Source organism: Coenobita brevimanus, chromosome 70, assembly GCF_032717465.1.
Source record: "Coenobita brevimanus isolate Jiangsu-jjx chromosome 70, ASM3271746v2, whole genome shotgun sequence".
Taxonomy (NCBI): domain Eukaryota; kingdom Metazoa; phylum Arthropoda; class Malacostraca; order Decapoda; family Coenobitidae; genus Coenobita; species Coenobita brevimanus.
In genome coordinates this window covers 40980949-41000256 of record NC_137023.1, presented here as the reverse complement: position 1 = coordinate 41000256, position 19308 = coordinate 40980949, and the positions used below count along the sequence as shown (strand labels likewise).

At 39.6% G+C, this 19308-nt stretch overlaps 1 protein-coding gene across 1 annotated transcript; it reads right to left on the bottom strand.

Annotated features, from left to right (window-relative positions):
- Positions 1 to 1126: 1126 nt before the first annotated feature.
- On the bottom strand, positions 1127 to 18835 carry LOC145406318 (uncharacterized). The gene is made up of 5 exons (XM_080277482.1): positions 18719 to 18835; positions 17638 to 17707; positions 3845 to 4049; positions 2890 to 2967; positions 1127 to 1549 (listed from the first exon to the last, which is right to left on the bottom strand). Exons 1-5 carry the CDS (start codon positions 18828 to 18830, stop codon positions 1409 to 1411), a joined length of 606 nt encoding a protein of 201 aa, XP_080133608.1. The 5' UTR covers positions 18831 to 18835; the 3' UTR covers positions 1127 to 1408.
- Between the last annotated feature and the right edge of the window lie 473 nt (positions 18836 to 19308).

The window sequence follows — 19308 nt, the reverse complement described above, 5'->3', positions numbered from 1 at the left end:
CTATCTAAAGATGGGATAAGATATAAAACAAGGAAACAGAAATTATTAAAGCTGAAGAACTAACAGTGGCATGACTGGTGAAAAGGGTCACAGATCATTCACATATAATTGACGTCCCTGGAATCCTAGCTGCTCCTCAGGTCAAACCATCTAAATATTTTGAGAGGTAATATTCCTTACACAGTAGATTTCGTTTATATACATTTGCCAGATAGTGTCAGTCCATTGATTATCAAGTTAAATAGACAGAAAACAAACCTTTGTCATGTGTTCCTCTGTATTTAACTCACCCAATCAACACCATCCCATTAGTTTCCTAGTTTCTTCAATTTCCACACCTTGCTCTTTTACACACTCATTTACAATATCCATCTACTGTAGCTTACATGGCATAACAGGTCTCCTCCCACCTTCAAACTCATTCACATAATTTATACCCTTTTGCCATCCTGTTTACAGTACATGAATTCTCTCTATGTGAACTTACTATCAAAGAACATTCTCTCCTGCCCAACTGTCAAAAAACTTCATCTACCATACCTCTTGTGAATTGCACCATTTCATATCCTGACCACTGTATGCACTTTACACTCATTCTTCAATAATCTCATTTTCACTGCTTAAATTTTCAGTCCTATATCAGTTTCACATCCCCATGTTAATGTGGACACTGACACACCTTCATTCAAGCCTTCTGCATCTTCCACAATTATAGCTCTGTATAGTATCAAGGCCTTCATAGTAGCACCCACTGCAGTTCTTGTGCCACCCTACCATGGACTCCTTTTCATGTTTACCTCATTTCTACCATTGTACCTGGGTACTTCAAGTCTTCTCACCTATTTGCCTCTCTTCAGTAACCACCACATCACACTGAGTGACTTTCTCAATAAACATCACTCAGTGACATTCATAAAACTCTAAACAAGCCTGCAAAACTCCTGTTTACTATTGGCAAGTACCATGGCATGGCCTCCATAAATAATTTAACACTAATCAATATTAAATGTTAACTACAGAGAATTAGGTTTTGGAAGAAAATCCTCACTATTAATTAAAAAATCATATTTTCTAAAAAACATGCGACAATATACAGTAATAGCAGGTACAAACTTACAACACAATACTGTACATAAAAACTAAAGGATTACCCTCCATTAACATCCACATTAAAAAAAAGTGCATCAAGAATACAGCATGTAAAATCAAAGGATTATCTTTGATAAGATACATATAAAAAACATAATCAGTATTTCAGAACCTCAGTTTCCTCTTCCACTTTAAAATCTCATTGACAACCAACTACTTGTACACAATTTAAACACTCACTTTACTCAAGCTTTATGCAAATGTGAATGTTATACATGAATGCTATGATGAATGATTTGGAAGGTGAATATATGTCTAATCACTGCTTCTGTTTTTTATTGTTGCTCTTTTCTTCTTCCGCACTTCCCCTGCTGTGTTCACTTTTCCTCTCTTCCTCATCCTCTGGCTGCAGACTTCGCTTCTTTCCTGAGGGTTCTTGGTGTAATGCTGAAGGCAGGTCCTGGAGAGAAAATTAATGTATATAAATTACAGGAAACAGGTACAGTATTCAAATTTAACTTAAATCTTCATCAGCCTGACCCTTTTTTCCCACTCAGAATATAGTGAGGTAGGGTCCAGAGAGCAAAGAACAAGAAAGCAAGAGAGAGAGGGAACTACAGTATCAACAGGATACCCAGTGAAATGGGACAGGCACCCATTCACTCACCCTTCAAGCTCCCAAAATCCTGACTCCATTTCAAAGGCCGAGTGGTTAGAAAGGTTGTCTGTTGTCCCTGATGCTCTGAATTCAATCCTAGGCTAAGGAAGGTAACAGTTTGATTAACTGAATTTCATAAGAACAAACTCTACTGATCTTCTTCAAGATCCACTGACATAATAAAGCCCCCTAATTCCAGTATGCCCTTAACATGGTCACCTTTCTTTTCTCTCAATACATCTAGGTACTCTTCCTAACACATTCAAGTGCATCTCAATTCACCAGCATATCACACTGAGAGTCATCATCACTTTTCTCTCACATACGATCCATCATCCAATCTTATGTCACCCCATGAGAAGAATAGGAGCCCAGGGCTAGGCAAGTTGGTCCTGACATGTAAGATGAGAGTGACCAGCCTCAATCATCCCTGAGTGGCATTATGTAAGCAATAAACCCCAACCACCCCTTGGATTTAAACCTGCACCAGCTCAATCCAATTGGAGCACCTTAATTACCCACTAAACCACCAGGTGCCATAATTTTGTTATATGGTTACCACCCAGCACAGTAAATGGTTTCCTCGCATACAGGAATCCATTTGGCTTGTCACATTACCGTACTTTCAAAATGGACATCCACAAAATGCTACATACTAAAGTAGCACTGATAATAACTCTCGTAAATGTAAGATCAATTATGTAAGTATTTGTATTAATATCTTTATTACTGATACTGACTGACCTGGTAATGATGTAATACATAACTATGTCCATATATCTGTATAGAACACATATTGGATGTACAGAAAACCCTTATACAGCAACTTAACCTGTCTAACCATCACACATCCATATGCTGTTTACAGGGTTACCATCAAACATGGTAATTAATTTCCTTGTAAAAAAAAAAAAAAAAAAAAAAAAAAGACACGTGACTCAATGTATATTAACTCGAGTGAGTGGATGGCCAAAGGCAATACAGAAACTACAAATATGTTATCAGTGCAATACTGTACTCAATAACACTGTCAGTGCATGCTGGATGATGTTTAAAAAGCATTCAGCCATAAAACATACATACTTTTTTCAACTTAATGAAAAATCAAAATTCACCTCTAATAACTGCAGTACAATACTTACTGGATTCTTTGCATATTTCTCAGTCCACTCCCGTGCTGTTGACTCAAACTGGGCATTCTTAAACTGATATTCCTCAGCCTGACAACAAGGAAGATGGTTTTTAGAGTAATTTCAAAACATTATTAAGTAAAATCATTTTAAATACAGATCCCACTTGCTAACAATTACATACAATACAGAGTATCACCAGCTGACTTTTCTGTACTAATAAGGTAATTCTGTGTATTACCTGATGGATTATTAAACTATAAAAGGGGTGGGGGGACTTTCTGCCACTACTCCCAGAATACATCACCATCCTTTTCTTAAATTTCCACTTTTGCTAAAGAATAACACCTGCAAACAATTCATTCTGTACCTTCTGTCATGTTGCCAATCACTGTTATGTAATGAATTTTAAACTTCTCTTGTACTCACATCCATTCGTTGGTACATCCTTTAATATAATTTATCCTCCATGCTACCATCTTAGTTCTCTTCCCATTTCAGCTCAACTTAATGTGCATTTCCATACCTACTCCATCTATCTATTTTTTTTTTTTTTTTTTTTTTTTTTTTTTTCAACTTCCTTGTTTCGTGAGTTTCTTGGAGTTCCACATCTCTCTCTACACTCATACTCACTCTCATACATCTTTCATCACACTTGTCTCACAGCACTCATTCTTTCTACGTGGGTATACAATCTATGTATTCTCTTCTACCTGCTGATCAACAAATTTCCTTACACCTTTCATCAACCTCAACCTTATCATATCCTATGCACACCCTCCACATAAAGATTATGTAATCTGAAGATGCAACTCCTCTTTCAGAAAATAAATCTACATTTTTCTTCAGTCTTACAACAGTGCTGATGAGAATAATGGCTCTTTTCTGTGTACAAAATATTATACCAGCACCTGAAAAACAAACACTATTAAAGTTTACACAAATAAGGCTAACCCAACATACATACTATGTCAGTCATGAGAGGATCATGTGGATTAGGTGAACCCAGGAGAAGTCTGATTGAGGTCAGAACAGAGGCAAGGTTGTGGATGGGCCGCCATGAGCCAGCAGGGGCCACTTTGAGCACATCCAGACAAATTCGGCCAGCATCATCGATGTTGGGGTGGTAAACCTTAGTTACAAACCTCACTTTGGGTGGAAGAAATGGGTACCTAAAGAAGAGACAACACACTCAAAAGTCTGGAATCTTTTTACCAATACAGGTACTGATGAGATAACCATTACTGGACATATTTCATTATGTATCACATAAAGTACTAAGCACATGCATCTAGAATTTGCCATTATTATCCTAATTACCATTGTTGGAAAGATCAAAAGCTATGTTCTATTCTCTTTCAGGACTTAAATTAGAGGAGATAGAAGTCACTACTCAACTCATGTTTCCTGTGCCACAAGAGCCCTTTAGTTATTCGTGCTAGTGGAGAGTGGCATGATTGTAATGTCTACATGAAATAAAAAGTACTGTGCCCTGCCTCCAATGTTTCTCATTCCTCCTTGAACATTTAGAGCAGTGGTTCTCAACCTTTGGGTCATGACCCAAAACTGGGTAATGAAGCCATACCATATGGGCCAGCAAGGATCTGCTGTGATTGTCCAAATTTTCCTTTATAGTTCATCACTGGCTCCAGTGAGGATCCATGATGTCCACAGTGTACTGTGATTCGGATTAAGGTTTACTGGTGAGAAGGTGGCTGAGATGATTGAATGTATTAACTCAAAAGTTCGTAACGTGTGTGTTCTTACCTAATTGTATCTTTACAGGAATGAGTCAAGCTCGTACTGTCCCGTGTCTTAAACCATATTTATCGTACATATCCTTAAATTTGTGAATTGTTTTGGCACACACTATTTCATTCGGTAGTGCATTCCATTGATCAATTGCTCTGTTTGGGAAACTGAATTTCCTTATGTCTTTATCACCTCTCTTCTTATGCAGTTTTTTGCAGTGTCCTCTTGCTGATGCTTCTCCATATGTTAAGTAATCATTTATGTCTATTTTCTCCTTCCCTGATATTCACTTATACAGCATTATCATGTCACCTCTTTTCTTTCTCTCCTGTAGTGTTGGTAGATTCAGTTTATTTAGTCTTTCTTTGTAGCTAGGTCCCTTAAGCTTGGTATCCATCTTGTAGTGGCCCTTTGAACTTTTTCAATCTTGTCTATGTGTTTTTTGAGATGAGGACTCCAGACTACTGATGCATATTCCAGGGTTGGTCTAATGAATGATGTTATTATCCTTCTTAACATGTCTTCATTTATGTATGTGAATGCTATTCTCATATTTGCAACCATTGTATACATGTTCCGTACCTTCTCGCTGATGTGGTCAGCCGGAGATAGTCTGTTATTGATAATCACACCTAGATCCTTCTCTCTTTCTGATGTATATAGGGTTTTATTTCCTAACTTATAATCACAATCAGGTCTTTTTCCACTTTTACCAAACTTAATTACATGACACTTGTCCACATTTAATTCCATTTGCCATGTATTACTCCATTCATGAAGTTTATTTAATTCTTCTTGTAGCTCTTTACAAAAGTCTGTGTTAGTAATTCTCCTTTGTATTTTTGCATCATCTGCAAACATATTAAGATAGCTCTCATTTCCAGTGTTACTGTTTATATCATTTATATACACTAAAAACATGATTGGTGCCAGCACTGAACCCTGTGGTACTCCGCTAGTCACTTCTTTCCATGATGAGTAGTTTCCTCTTAGTACTGTTCTCAGTTCTCTTTTTATGAGAAAATCTTGCATCCAACAAAACAGTTTGCCTTGAATTCCTCCTTGATGGTACAGTTTCCATAAAAGTCTTTGGTGTGGTACTGTGTCACAAGCTTTCTTGAAATCTAAATAGATACTGTCCACCCATCCTTCCCTTTCCTGTATTGTGTTTGTTACTCTGTCATAGTAGCTCAACAGATTAGTAACACATGATTTTCCTTTTCTGAAACCAAACTGTCTTTCTGTTATCATACTGTGTTCTTCTAGATGATTTACCCAAGCTTTTCTTATAAGCTTTTCTAATACCTTGGTTACAACACTGGTCAGTGATACTGGTTGGTAGTTGAGTGGATTTTGTCTATTTCCTTTCTTGTGTGTGTGTGTGTGTGTGTGTGTGTGTGTGTGTGTGTGTGTGTGTGTGCGTGTGTGTGTGGGACGCTATCATCCTCCGTCAGAATTGTTGCACATATTGTCAGACCAAGATCGGCTTCTTCTTCAAGCCTGTCATCCCCCATGTGTGCAAGCCTGTTCTCCCCACCATCACCACCTTGTCCCCAGTCTTCACTCTTGGACCCGCAACCAAGCACACTGACAGCCAATGAGTCGCCATTATATGCGAGCTTGCGGTTGTCTCCAGAGTCTTCTGAGATGGGTAGGTCTCCATCACCTTGCCGCACATCGTCACTCATCACCTAGCTAAAGCAGATGGAGAAGGAGGTATTTGACATTTAATAAACACCAGCTGGAACGGCTACCGGGTTATGACACCTGTCCGCCAGTCACTGGGTGGTAAGTACTGTACTCTACTGTGGATTTTTTTTTTTTTTATTGCTCATGCACTGTTCTCTTTGCCTCTGGCATTATACTGGATATTCCCGTATGTGTTTTGATGTATAAAAACAGTACTGTACAGTTGCTGAAAGACTGAAGAACACTGCCACAATTAGGTGGGGGACTGTACTTACAGGTTGGGTATGGGTAGGGTGCTGGTACGCAGGTAGGCAGGATATTGCCCCTTATCCGTATCTCGTCCATTTCCAGATACATCAATGGCCCTATTACGTCAGATAATTGAGGGATTACTGTACACACAATCCACCCAACTATTTCTCTCCTATAGCACGTCAATCACCTTTGTGTTAAAGCACAGCAAATTAGAGAGACACGACCTTCCAGTTCTGAATCCAAACTGACTCTCTGCTAAAATATCCATCTCCTCCAGATATTTTATCCACCTGTCTTTCAAGATTCACAAACTTTTGCGACCATGGTAGTTAGAGACACTGGTCTATAAGTCAAGGGGTTCTTCCGTATTGCCTCCTTTGTAAACTGGTACCACATTGGCCCTCTTCCATTCCCTAAACACTTTCCCTTCTCCCAGAGAACACAACTAACCGTGAATCTTATCTGCCAATAGTTTTCTGCATTCCTTTGGTATCCAATTAGAGATCCTGGCAGGCCCTGGGGCTTTCCTTACATCTTGAGTTTCCAGTAATGTATACACTTCCTGCACTTCCACTTTTATATCTTTTAACACTACATGTCTAGCTGCTCCCTCTCCTCTACAAAATCACTCCCCTTGGTGAAATCTGATTGAAAACATTTGTTTTTTATTTCAGATAGTATTACCGCATCTTTATAGACCTTTCTACTTTCAGCTGATTGATTCCTTCCTTGTGTTTCAATCTGCCACTGACAAACCTATAAAACGATTTAAGTTCTTCCTTACCTTTGTCAATTACAGTATACCTCTTTATAGTTTCTTTCTGGCCCTGACCACTGCTATCATGTCGCCCCTCTCTCTCCTTTCTTCCAAGGAAGGCAGGTCCAGTTTTTCCAGCCTTTCCCTGTACGACAGACCTGCTGGGCAAGGGACCATCTTGGTTGCTGTTCTTTGTATTCTCTCAATCTTGTTTATACCATTCTTTTTATGTGGGCACCAAATTACTGCCGCATACTCCAACCTCGGGTGGATCATGGCCACTATCAATTTTTTCATCATCTCATCATTCAAGTAATGAAATGCTACTTTTATGTTAGTCAAGAGTTTATATGTCTCTCTAACTAGATTGTTAATCTGTTTTTCAGGTGACAAATTATCCTGGACCAGCACTCCCAGGTCCTGCTCTTTTCTCACTTTTGTGATTGGTTCATTACCAAGCAAATAATTAAGTGATGGTCTCTTGGTACTTTTACCCATTTCCGATATTTTATATTTTTTTGCAATGAATTTCATTTCCTACATCTGGCTCCAGTCATGAATCCTATCCAGGTTCTCCTGCAGAATTTTACAGTCTTCTTCAACTTCCACTCTCCACATGATCTTTGCATCGTCAGCAAACAGACTTGCATAACTGGTCATTCTAGCTACCATATCATTTACTTAAATCAGGAATATGACGGGTGCTAACACAGAGCCCTGTGGGACTCCACTTGTTACTTCCCTCCATCCAGACATCCTGTCTTTTATTAATGTCATCATTTGTCTCTCTCAAGAAGTCTCTCATCCACTCTAGGGTGTTCCCCTTCAGTCCTCCTATGTTCCAATTTCCACATTAGTCGCTTGTGGGGTACCTTGTCAAAGGCTTTCTCCAAATCTAAATACACACAATCCATCCAACTATCTCTCTCCTGTAGCACATCTATCACCCTAGAGTGGAGGCTCAAGTTGGAAACACACGACCTTCCATTTCTAAATCCAACCTGACTTTTTGCCAAAACATCCATCTCCTCCTGATATTTCATTCACCTATCTTTCAGGATCCTCTCGCACACTTTTGCAACCATGCTGGTCAGGGACACTGGTCTGTAATTCAAGGTACTTCCTTGTTTCTTCCCTTGTAAATTGGTAACACATTGGCCCTATTCCATTCCCAAGGCACTTTTCCTTCTTCTAGAGAATACACAATTAAACCGTGAATCTTATCCACCATTTGTTCTCTGCATTCCTTTAGTATCCAGTCAGAGATCCCATCTGGTCCTGGGGCCAACCTCACATCTTGAGTTTCCCGTAATCTGTGTACTTCTTGCACTTCAACCTTTGTATCTTTTAACACTACATGTCTAGTCACTTCCTCCACCTCCATAAAACTACTTTGTCTAGTGACGACTGATTAGAAGCATTTGTTCTTTATTTCAGCTTGCATAACTGCATCTTTATGGATATTTCCTTCTACTTTCAGCATACTGATTCCTTCTTTTTGCATCAATTTGCCATCAACAAACCTGTAAAACAATTTAAGTTCTACCTTACATTTGTCAACTACTGTATACCTTTTTCAATGCTTCTTTCCTCCGCTCTGTGTATTCTTGTACATTCATTTCTAGTTCTTTTATATTCTTCCTTTGTTCTAGCATTACTTCTCTTTCTCCACTGTTCCATGCCTGATCCCTTTCTTTTTTTTGCTATCATACACCTTTTGTTGAACCAGTCATTTCTCCAATACTCTTTCCCACTAATTTTTGGCACCTACTTTTCCACACTCTTATTACAGAAGTCTAGAAAGATATCCCACTTCTTCTGTATCTCTCTATCTGTCTATTGCCAGATGCCTTAATCCCATATGGGGTGGCCATAAACAAACTGCCTCCACATCGCCCTGTCCCCTGCCATTTCAATGCCCTGCTCCCAACTCACACCCCCCTCTCATATACCTCTCCATTCCATCCCTCCATCTCATCCTCGGCCTCCCCCTCCCTCTCCCCCCCTCCACCTCACTCACATATACACTCATTTCCAAGAATTCTTCGCAATCCACTTCAAAAAATTTTCTCAATCCTGTAAAGTTTGCTTTCCCAAAGTTGTATCTTCCATGCCTGTATAGTTCATCTTGTCTCTCCATTTCCTTCTATCATTTGGAACTCTATCACTATATGATCACTTTTTCCAATAGGACATAGATATTTCAGAGATTTAATTGCATCAGGCTCTCTGGTTAGCAGTAAATCTAGTCTTGCTGGTGTGTCATCCCCCTTAAATCTTGTTTCTTCTTTGACCTACTAGGCCATTACATTATCCATCGCTATATTTAATAGTATACTGCCCCATGAATCTTCACTACTTCCTGAGTCCCACTCTTCCCAGTTTACTTCTTTACAATTGAAGTCCCCCATCAGGATTATGTTGTTACTTTTCCCATTCACTTTTTGTAGGTATCTAACCATGTCTGACATCATCTCCTGATATTCCTCCTCATTCCAAGCACTTGTTTTGAGGAGGACATATGCTATTGTGATGTCTCTCTTGCCTTGCCCTGTGGCTTCTATTACCACACTTATCACTTCAGCCATACCTTCTCTCAGTTTCACATTATCCACATTTAGTCTGTTTTTCACTGTTATCATCACTCATCCCATTTTTCTTTTCTATCTCTTCTCCATAGTTTGTATTTCCCATTTCCCCTTTGAATTTCAATACAGGTATACCCTGGTTTAATGATGCAATTGGTTAGGTAAAAACCCATCGTTACACGGGGTATCATATATCGGGGTAGATTTAACATGTACAGTAATGGGATGTGCTTTTTAGCCTTGGGTTTCACTCCCAATCAAGTCCAAAACCCACCCAAATGAGCCCAAAAACAAGCTTGACGCCAATCTAAATGGTCTAACAGCTGTAAAATATGCTAACCTAAGCCTAACACCTGTAAATAACTCACTAAAGCCAACAAGTAAAATCTGAAATCATCAAATATAAGTCTGGAAAAAATCAAGTTTAGTAAAACTGTACTCCAAAATGACAATGTTCACCCCACCTATGGCTACAACACATTAATCTATGTCTAAAAACAGTTTACAAATCAACCTAAACACACAATTATAGTCTAAAATATCATCAAAATCTGTAAAAAAAAAAATCAAAACCCATTGTTAAACCAGGGTTTTGCACATCACTAGGTGGGGTATGGTGGTATTTCTTCTACCATTGTTAAGCTGGGGTATCGCATCAAGGGGTATTGTATATCAAGGTATACCAGTATTCTCTTCTAGCTTGGTCTCTAAGAAGCACATAATATCTGACTCATTTACCCTCAAGAAATCATCTATTTCTAGCCTTGCTGAGATTAGACCACATACATTAGCATATGCCACTTTCAATCTTTTTGCACTGTTTTTTATTATGTCCTTCTCTCTCCCTCTCTCCTTCAGTACCACTTCCTCAATTTCTGATCCATAACTCTCCAATACTACTCAGTCTTCTCATCTTCCGTTCTTTGGTCGTTTTTTTCCTTCGCTTCCTTAACAAGTTCCTTTATTTTAGTTTTCTCTTCCTCATTTCCATTTCTCCTTATCCAGACATTTTGGAATCCTTGCTTATTTCCAAGTCTTGTTGATTATTTCATTTACTGTGACCTGAGACTGATATTTTACTTTGAGTAGCCTTGTCATCTCACTCCACAAATTTTTCCAGCCTAAACACTTCTTCAATTTCCTCTTGGGTTTTATCCTTTCCTTCCATCTATTGATCTATCTATCTATTGCCAGGCGCCTTAATCCTGAAAGAGGTGGCCACAAACAAATCGCTTCCATGTCGCCCATGTCCCCTGCCATTTCATTGCCGTTCCCAGCTCACACCCTCCTTTCTCATATATCTCTTCACTCCATCCCTCCATCTCATCCTTGGTCTCCCCCTACCTCTCCCCCCCTCCAGCTCACTCACATACACTCTCTTGTCAGTCTCTCACTCTCCATCCTCTCCACATGTCCAAATCACCTCAGTGTTTCTCCCAACGTTTCCCATCACAGCCACATCCATTCCACAATGATCCTTCACTTCCTCATTTGTCAGTCTGTTTCTCCATATGACTCCAAAAGCTCCACTCAAATAACTCATTTCCACTGCTCTCACCCTTGACTTCTGTCCCTCCAACAAGGTCCAAGCTTCACTTTCATACGTTAAAGTTGGTATCATAATACTGTCATGTAGTAGCTTTTTCACTTCCATGCACACTTCCCTGTTTCTTATCACTGCTTTCATGGAACCCGCAACCTTCCCTCCATGTTGCACCCTTTTAAGCACTTCACTCTCTAAACCTCCATCCCTACTCACCCACATTTTCCATTTCCTCCTTATTCAGCCTCACTGTACATTCACTGACTTCATTTCTCTCCATCCTTACTCATCACACTACCCAAGTACTCAAACTCACTCACATTTTCCATTTCCTCACCATCCAATCTCACTGTACATTATCTGGCTTCACCTCTCTCGAAGATCACAACTTTACTCTTCCCTACATTCACATTTAGATTCCGTTTCTTACACACTCTCCCAAACTCATCCACCAAGCCTTGCAGCTCCCCTTTGTCATCACTTATAAACACGGTATCATCTGCTAACAACACTACAGGCAGTTTCCAAACACTACCCTCTCTCACTAGAGCCGCTCCAACATCCACTGCCCTACCTTGTATCTCTTTTATAACCCCATCCATATACAGATTGAACAACAATTGAGACATGATACATCCTTGCTTCAATCCAACCTTCAAATAGAAAAATTCACTCAGTTCACCATCCACAGGCACTGCAGCCTTAGCACCATCATACATACTCTTCACGGCCTTCAACAACTTCCCATCTACTCCATATATTCTTAATACTTTCCACAGTCCTTGTCTATCCACTCTGTCATATGCTTTCTCCAAATCCATGAAGGCCACATACAACTTCTTTCCCTTCTCTAGAAACTTTTCCACTAAAGATCTAAGAATGAATCTGATCTACAAAACCTCTTCCCTTCCTAAAACCCCCCTGGTCTTCTCCAACTAATTCTTCTGTTATTTCCCTAACTCTGTCAATAAATATCCTACCATATACTTTTCCTATTACACTACGAAGACAAATGCCCCTATGATTACCATACACTTCTTTTTCCCCTTTTCCTTTGTACAGGGGAATAATTATACCTGACTTTCAATCCTCCAGGACTCTACCTTCCTCCCAGGTCAATCTGCACATCTTCCACATTCATTCTACTACTATCTCTCCCCCATGCTTCAGCATTTCACCACACACTCCATCAATTCCTGGGGCTTTCCCCATTTTTAACTTTCTTCATTGCTTCCACAACTTCCATCCTACTGATTTCTTCCTCTCTTCCCACATTACTCCTTCTCCCAGCCATTCCCCAGCCACTTGTACTTGCATTATTTTCATTCTCTATGCTCAACAATTCGTGAAAGTGTTCTCTCCATCAGCTCACTTTTCTCCCTTCTCCACTAAAACTATACCATAACTACTGAAAATATTTCCTTCACCCTTCTCGGTTCTTCCCTTTCTCTTTCTGACCTCACTGACGTCGGTTTTTCTTTCAAACCTGAGATAATCATGCATTTTTTCTTGTCTGCCGGATCACTGACAAATGATTCTTTAGTTTTTAGTACCTTTACCACTTCCTTCTCCACCTTTTCCTGGTTTTCCTTTTTCTGTTGTTCTAAAATCTCCTTAATACAGTAATTATTTTATCTTCCTGCTGAGTTTTTTCCACCTTTTATGGTGTTCTTGGGTTTCCTTGATATGTTCCTTGTGCATCTTAGCTTTAGATATATACTCATCAAGTTGAAACAGGGATGTGTCATGTCTCCATGGCTGTTCAATCTGTACATGGATGGGGTAATAAAAGAGGTACAAGGTAGGGTAGTGGATGTTGGAGAGGCCCTGGTGAGAGAGAGTAGTGTTTGGAAACTCCCTGTACTGTTGTTTGCAGATGATACTGTGTTGTTGAGTGAAGACGAAGGGGAGCTGCAAGGCTTGGTAGATGAGTTTGGGAGAGTGTGTAAGAAACGGAATCTAAAGGTGAATGTAGGGAAGAGTAAAGTGATGGTCTTTGAGAGAGGTGAAGTCAGTGAATGTACAATGAGGTTGGATGGTGAGGAATTGGAAAATGTGAGTACGTTTAAGTACTTGGGTAGTGTGATGAGTAAGGATGGAGGTTTGGAGGGTGAAGTGCTTGAAAGGGTACAGCAGGGAAGAAAGGTTGCTGGTTCCTTGAAAGCAGTGATAAGAAACAAGGAAGTTACCATGGAAGTGAAAAAGTTACTACATGACAGTATTGTGATACCAACTCTAACGTATGGAAGTGAAGCATGGACGTTGTTGGAAGGACAAAGTCAATAGTGAGAACAGTGGAAATGAGTTATTTAAGAGAAGCCTGTGGAGTCACATGGAGAGACAGGCTGACAAATGAGGATATAAAGAAGCGTTGTGGTGTTGATGTGGATGTGATAGGAAGCGTTAGGAGGAATACACTGAGGTGGTTTGGCCATGTGGAGAAGATGGAGGGTGAAAGACTGATGAAGAGTGTGTGTGAGGTGGAGAGGGAGAGGGAGGCCGAGGATGAGATGGAGGGATGGGGTGTGAGTTGGGAGAAGGGCAGTGAAATGGCAGGGGACAGGGCGACATGGAGGCGATTTGTTTGTGGCCACCCCGAACGGGATTGATGCGTCTGGCAATAGATAGATAGATAGATAGAAGTTTAAATTTCATCTTGTCCCTTTCCTCCTCCAGCCTCTTATTTTCCCATTTAACCTGTTAACTGCTCTATACAGCCCGCACTATTCCGAGTGTGACTGCTCAATACAGCCCTGGCTGCACAGGTGAATTTTGAATATAGTGCCACGGTGACCAAGGCTGACCCATGCAAGCATGTTTGAGCCTTCAAAACCGAAACCGAAACTGAAAAAGAAAACGAAAACCATACATTCCAATAGGGAATCAGACACTTTGATGTTCATCCATGGCTTTACCAAGGTAAATACTGAGCTAATATTTCATTACTATATACTTTGGCATGTGCTCTCTCAATTCTTAAGACAAAATTTGGTCTTTGGGAAATTCCATTTTTACCCCTATGTCTGTGCACCACGGACACTTCCAAAAAACCGCCATGAGCAGTTAACAGGTTAAGCTGTTTTATTTCACTTGCGGCTGTTTCATTACCAGCTTTTAATTCAGACATCTTTCTCGCCTGGTCAATAATGCATGAGCAGACACTCTCTAACCTATTTCTCAGCTCTCTTATCTCCCTCTCCTGTTCTGAGGTTCATTCATTGTAATTCACTAATTATTGCCCATACCTGTTTTAATCACAAGCAATCTTATCAGCCATTTTCTCCACATCTGTTACAAATGTTTGGTTCAGTCTGATAATTCCGTTACTTTGGTCATTATTGTGTGTGTGTGTGTGTGTGTGTGTGTGTGTGTGTGTGTGTGTGTGTGTGTGTGTGAAAATAGTATACGTATGTACACTTTACGAATATACTGTACCAAGATATATTTATACATAGTTTTAAACTTATACATGAATGTACAGAAATACACAACAACAAAAATATGAAATAGTAAATGTATCAGATGATTACACTTTTCTGGCTCTCATTAATGCACAACCACAAAAATATGAAACTTCAGATGTATCAGATGATTATTTTACATTTTTCTGGCTCTCATATTAATGTATGCTTGAGTAACACGTCATATGACTGACATATTTTGCTAGCATCTGTAACAGTCTGGATACAGTATACTACTGGAGCAATTTATCCATCTGATATCATGGGTCACCAAGATTGCCACATTTCCACAATATGGGTCAGAGACAAAAAAGGTTCAGAAAAACTGATTCAGAGTGTTCTGCTATAACATACATATTTCATACAACACCTTCCATCACCACAAACAGTAGGGAAACATTGGCAAACTTTTGATCATGATGGTACAATCCTGTAGTGATAATAAATGTAATGGTACATACAACAGCCCATCTCATATCACAGTTCTTGGTAACAGTCAGTCCAATATTATTAACTTAGTGGTGTTGGAGCCTGAGGCTAGGTTCCGATAGTTGTGTATCCTATGCCCTTTGGTAGGATTACATGATCAATTAACCACTCAGCTATAAGATGGTGAACGTTTTCTTGTTCTTCGTTAGTGTTGATCATAAATACAGGTACCATACGTGGCAAAACTGTCAACCTAATGGGTGGGCCAGGTGGCAAATAACAGTAACAGGCATTAAAATATAAAAAATATGTTTTGAATACTGTTCAAGGTTCGTCCACAAAGAAAATTAACATTTCAAAAAAAATTTATTGCTTTACTAACAACTTAATCAGCCATGTCTCCTTCAAAATACTCCCCTCCACTGTTCATACAACATTCTCAAAATTTTTTCTAGTTCTGGAAAGCATCCTGGAATGCGATTTCAGGGATATTGCAAGGTTCTAGTGGCAAATTTTCTTCTATAATCTGTATCAGCAACATTTCAAGGTGGATTTCAACTTGGGATGAGGAGGGGAGGGGCAACACCAGAGAGTTAGGTGGCTGGGGGATGACAGTCGTCTTGCGTTTAGCCAAAAAGTCACAGACAGGGAGACGTGTTGGCAGGTGCATTGTCATGGTGCAATATCCAGGTTCTATTTGTCTATGCCTTAGTCCTCTTCCTTCACACTGCCTCCCTCAAATGCTTCAGGACATCCAAGTAAAACTCTTTATTGACTGTCTAACCATGTGGAACAAACTCATGATGAACGACACCCTTCCAATAAACAAAGGCGATCATTATCACCTTCACATAACAGCAACTCTGATGTACTCTTTTTGGATTGCAGTGACAATGTTTCAACCCACTGCGACGGCTGCCTTTCTGTTTCGACATCATTGCCAAAAATCCACATTTCATCACCTGCTATGACATTTTTCAGAAAGCTTTCATCAGCATTCAAACAAAGAGCACCGGACTGACTGTGGCATGGTTCTCTTTTTGCTTATCTGACAGTTGAAGTGGCACAAGTTTTGAGGCAACATGATGCATCCTCAGTTTTTCAGTTCAAATTGTGCAACACGAACATTTAAAGATGCCTACTTCTTCAGAAACTTCACGGACAGTCAGGCAATGATTTTCACAGATTATAGCATACACTTTCCCAGTGTGATCATTATCTGCTGATGTGAAAGGCTGTCCGAATTTGAGATAATCTTCGGTGGATGTTCTTCCTGATTTAAAAGCTGGAGCCACTTGTGACATTACATACAACTCAAACAATCTTCCCCATAAGGCTGTTTGCAACATTTGAAAAGTCAATGAAGGTTTTCCTCAATCTGAAACAGAATTTCATGTAGACACGCTGCACTTCAAGATCCTTCGTTGTTCAAAATGCAACAAATTGCCAAGTGCACTAAACATACGTTGACTAAGTGACATGAAGTGATGCAGATAGTGTTAGACTAAAGCTCAAAGTCACTGATACACAGAACTCCTATCATGAGCATCCTGTATCGGCTCACTGGCGAGTTATATTAGAAGTTAGTTTCTTTTTGGACACACCCCGTACTTAATAAGCCACCCAACTACACCAGACACTAGATCTATGATTAATATCATGTACTACTTCTCTTTATACAGTATACTTAATCATACATCATGCAGGAGAGGGGTGCCTTCACATGGAACCACCAATATAATCTGGGGACAGAGCTGCCCAGTTATACAAACAGCCCTCAACCCATTCCCTATCCTTCAAAAGAAGGACAGTGGACTGTAAGAAAAGAGTAACTTCTGTCTGTAGTCAACTGGGTTCAAGTCAAGATAATTTTGGGGCCACAACAACATAAACATTCATATGAAAACAATGACTCATGATAAAAGTGTAAATAACACACGTTGGATGTGATAATATCTATAATAAGCTCTGAATTTATACAAAAAGCTAATACATGAAAATGTTGGAAACTTAACTATAGTACTATTCGGTACCAGTACTGCCTTCCCCTGTAACTGAAAACCTGAATCTTGTGATATATTACAGTTTATGTGACTGCTATACTAGCATCTCACACGAAAAGCTCATACTGGAGATCTACATAGCTAAGTCTGTTGCTAGAATATGAAAAGTGGATAATGCTAGTGATGGGTAAATGTAGCTGTACTATGCGGGATAGTTTAAAAAATTACCAGAGTACTCTAGAGTAATTATACACTGTACTGGAGTTCAGTTATATGAACTTACCTGTCTGGCACTTCTATTTCCAGCCTAAACATACCTCCAGCATACACTGTGTTCTCTTCACCCATGATCACTGCACAAGAGGAAAGAAGGGAAGTGATAGATATATTAGATACTCAGCCTATATTATGTATATTCAACACTTCAGCCTATATTATGTATGTTCAACACTTCAAACTGTAATCACAATACACCACTATACTGTACTAAGCTTGGTCAAGTGACATTAATGAATAGCCAGTCTGGCACTAGCACAGTAAGTGCCAAGGAGTAAACATCAAGAATAAGAAAAAAAAAGGCTAATTTCTTGAAGATTCCCCACCTTCCATGAGGTTAGTCATGCGGTGTAGTAGGACATCAAAATACATGTGAGGACATCAATCTTTTGACTCTGTAGGACTTTAAATCCTGTACAGTATATGGAGAAATTCAGTACTTTTTTGCATCCATGTACAGACGTTTCTTTCATCCATCTTGACAACATCCTGCATCAGACATTCACTACTCATTGTATTTCCATATCCCACCATTCTATTCCTTGCTTGTTAACTGACACACCAACAGCACAACACACAACTTGAAAGAACCTCAGTATTTTTTGTGCATCCAAGTAGTTTTTCTTTAATCCACCTCTACAACATATTGCATTAGATCTTCACTTCTCATTGTAATTTCATATCCTACCATTCTATTTCTTGTTTTTAGCTGACACGCTAACAACACTACACACACCTTTAGCTTTCCTGATCAAACACTCTTTGTACCGTATGCATTCTACAAATATTTCAAATTATTTTTTCACAGTTCAATGTAATTTAATCCCACTGAACTGGTCTTCAATTTCATCTGGTATGTCATTGTTTTCTTCCACATCAATTCTCTTGTTCTAAGCAATACTTACAGTTTTTGATTATCAACTCATCATGACAGACAATTTTTACCAACATATGAATTACCTGAACCAGGTAATAACCTGATAACTTACATTATCCCTGACCCCTCCACATCCCACAGATAGGCTCACCTGCAGGAAGATATGAAGATAAAGATATGATGTTATCCTAAATAACAGTGCAAACATTACCAGCAGTGAAGAGAGTGAGATCATCACCCTCAGGCCAGCAGGTTATGCCAGCTGGAGGTGAATGTGTCAACTGTTGGAGTTCCTTTCTGAGTCGCCCCATCCGCTGAGCCATGCTGCTGATTCATACGCCTCACCACCCAACACATCTGGATAATATTACAGCAGATTTTTACTGCCAACTCATTCATTCTTTATCAACTCAATACTTTAATATCAAATAGGTATAAGTAAGTTTACATAAATAACTCATACATCTCATTAAGACCATCAGGGTACAGTATGAGGAAATAAGAAACACTATCTATCTATCTATCTATAGCCCGATGCCCTAATCCCGCAAAGGGTGGCCGCAGACAAAACGCCTCCAAGTCACTCTGTCACCCACCATTTGACTCCCCTCCCCCCAACTCACCCCCCCCTCCCTCATATACCCCTCAACTCCATCCCTCCACCTCATCCTCGGTCTACCCCTCCCTCTCCCTCCCTCCACCTCACCTACATACACCCTCTTAGTCAGTCTTTCATTCTCCATTCTCTCCACATGTCCAAACCACCTCAGTGTATTTCTCCTAATCTTTTCAACCACATCC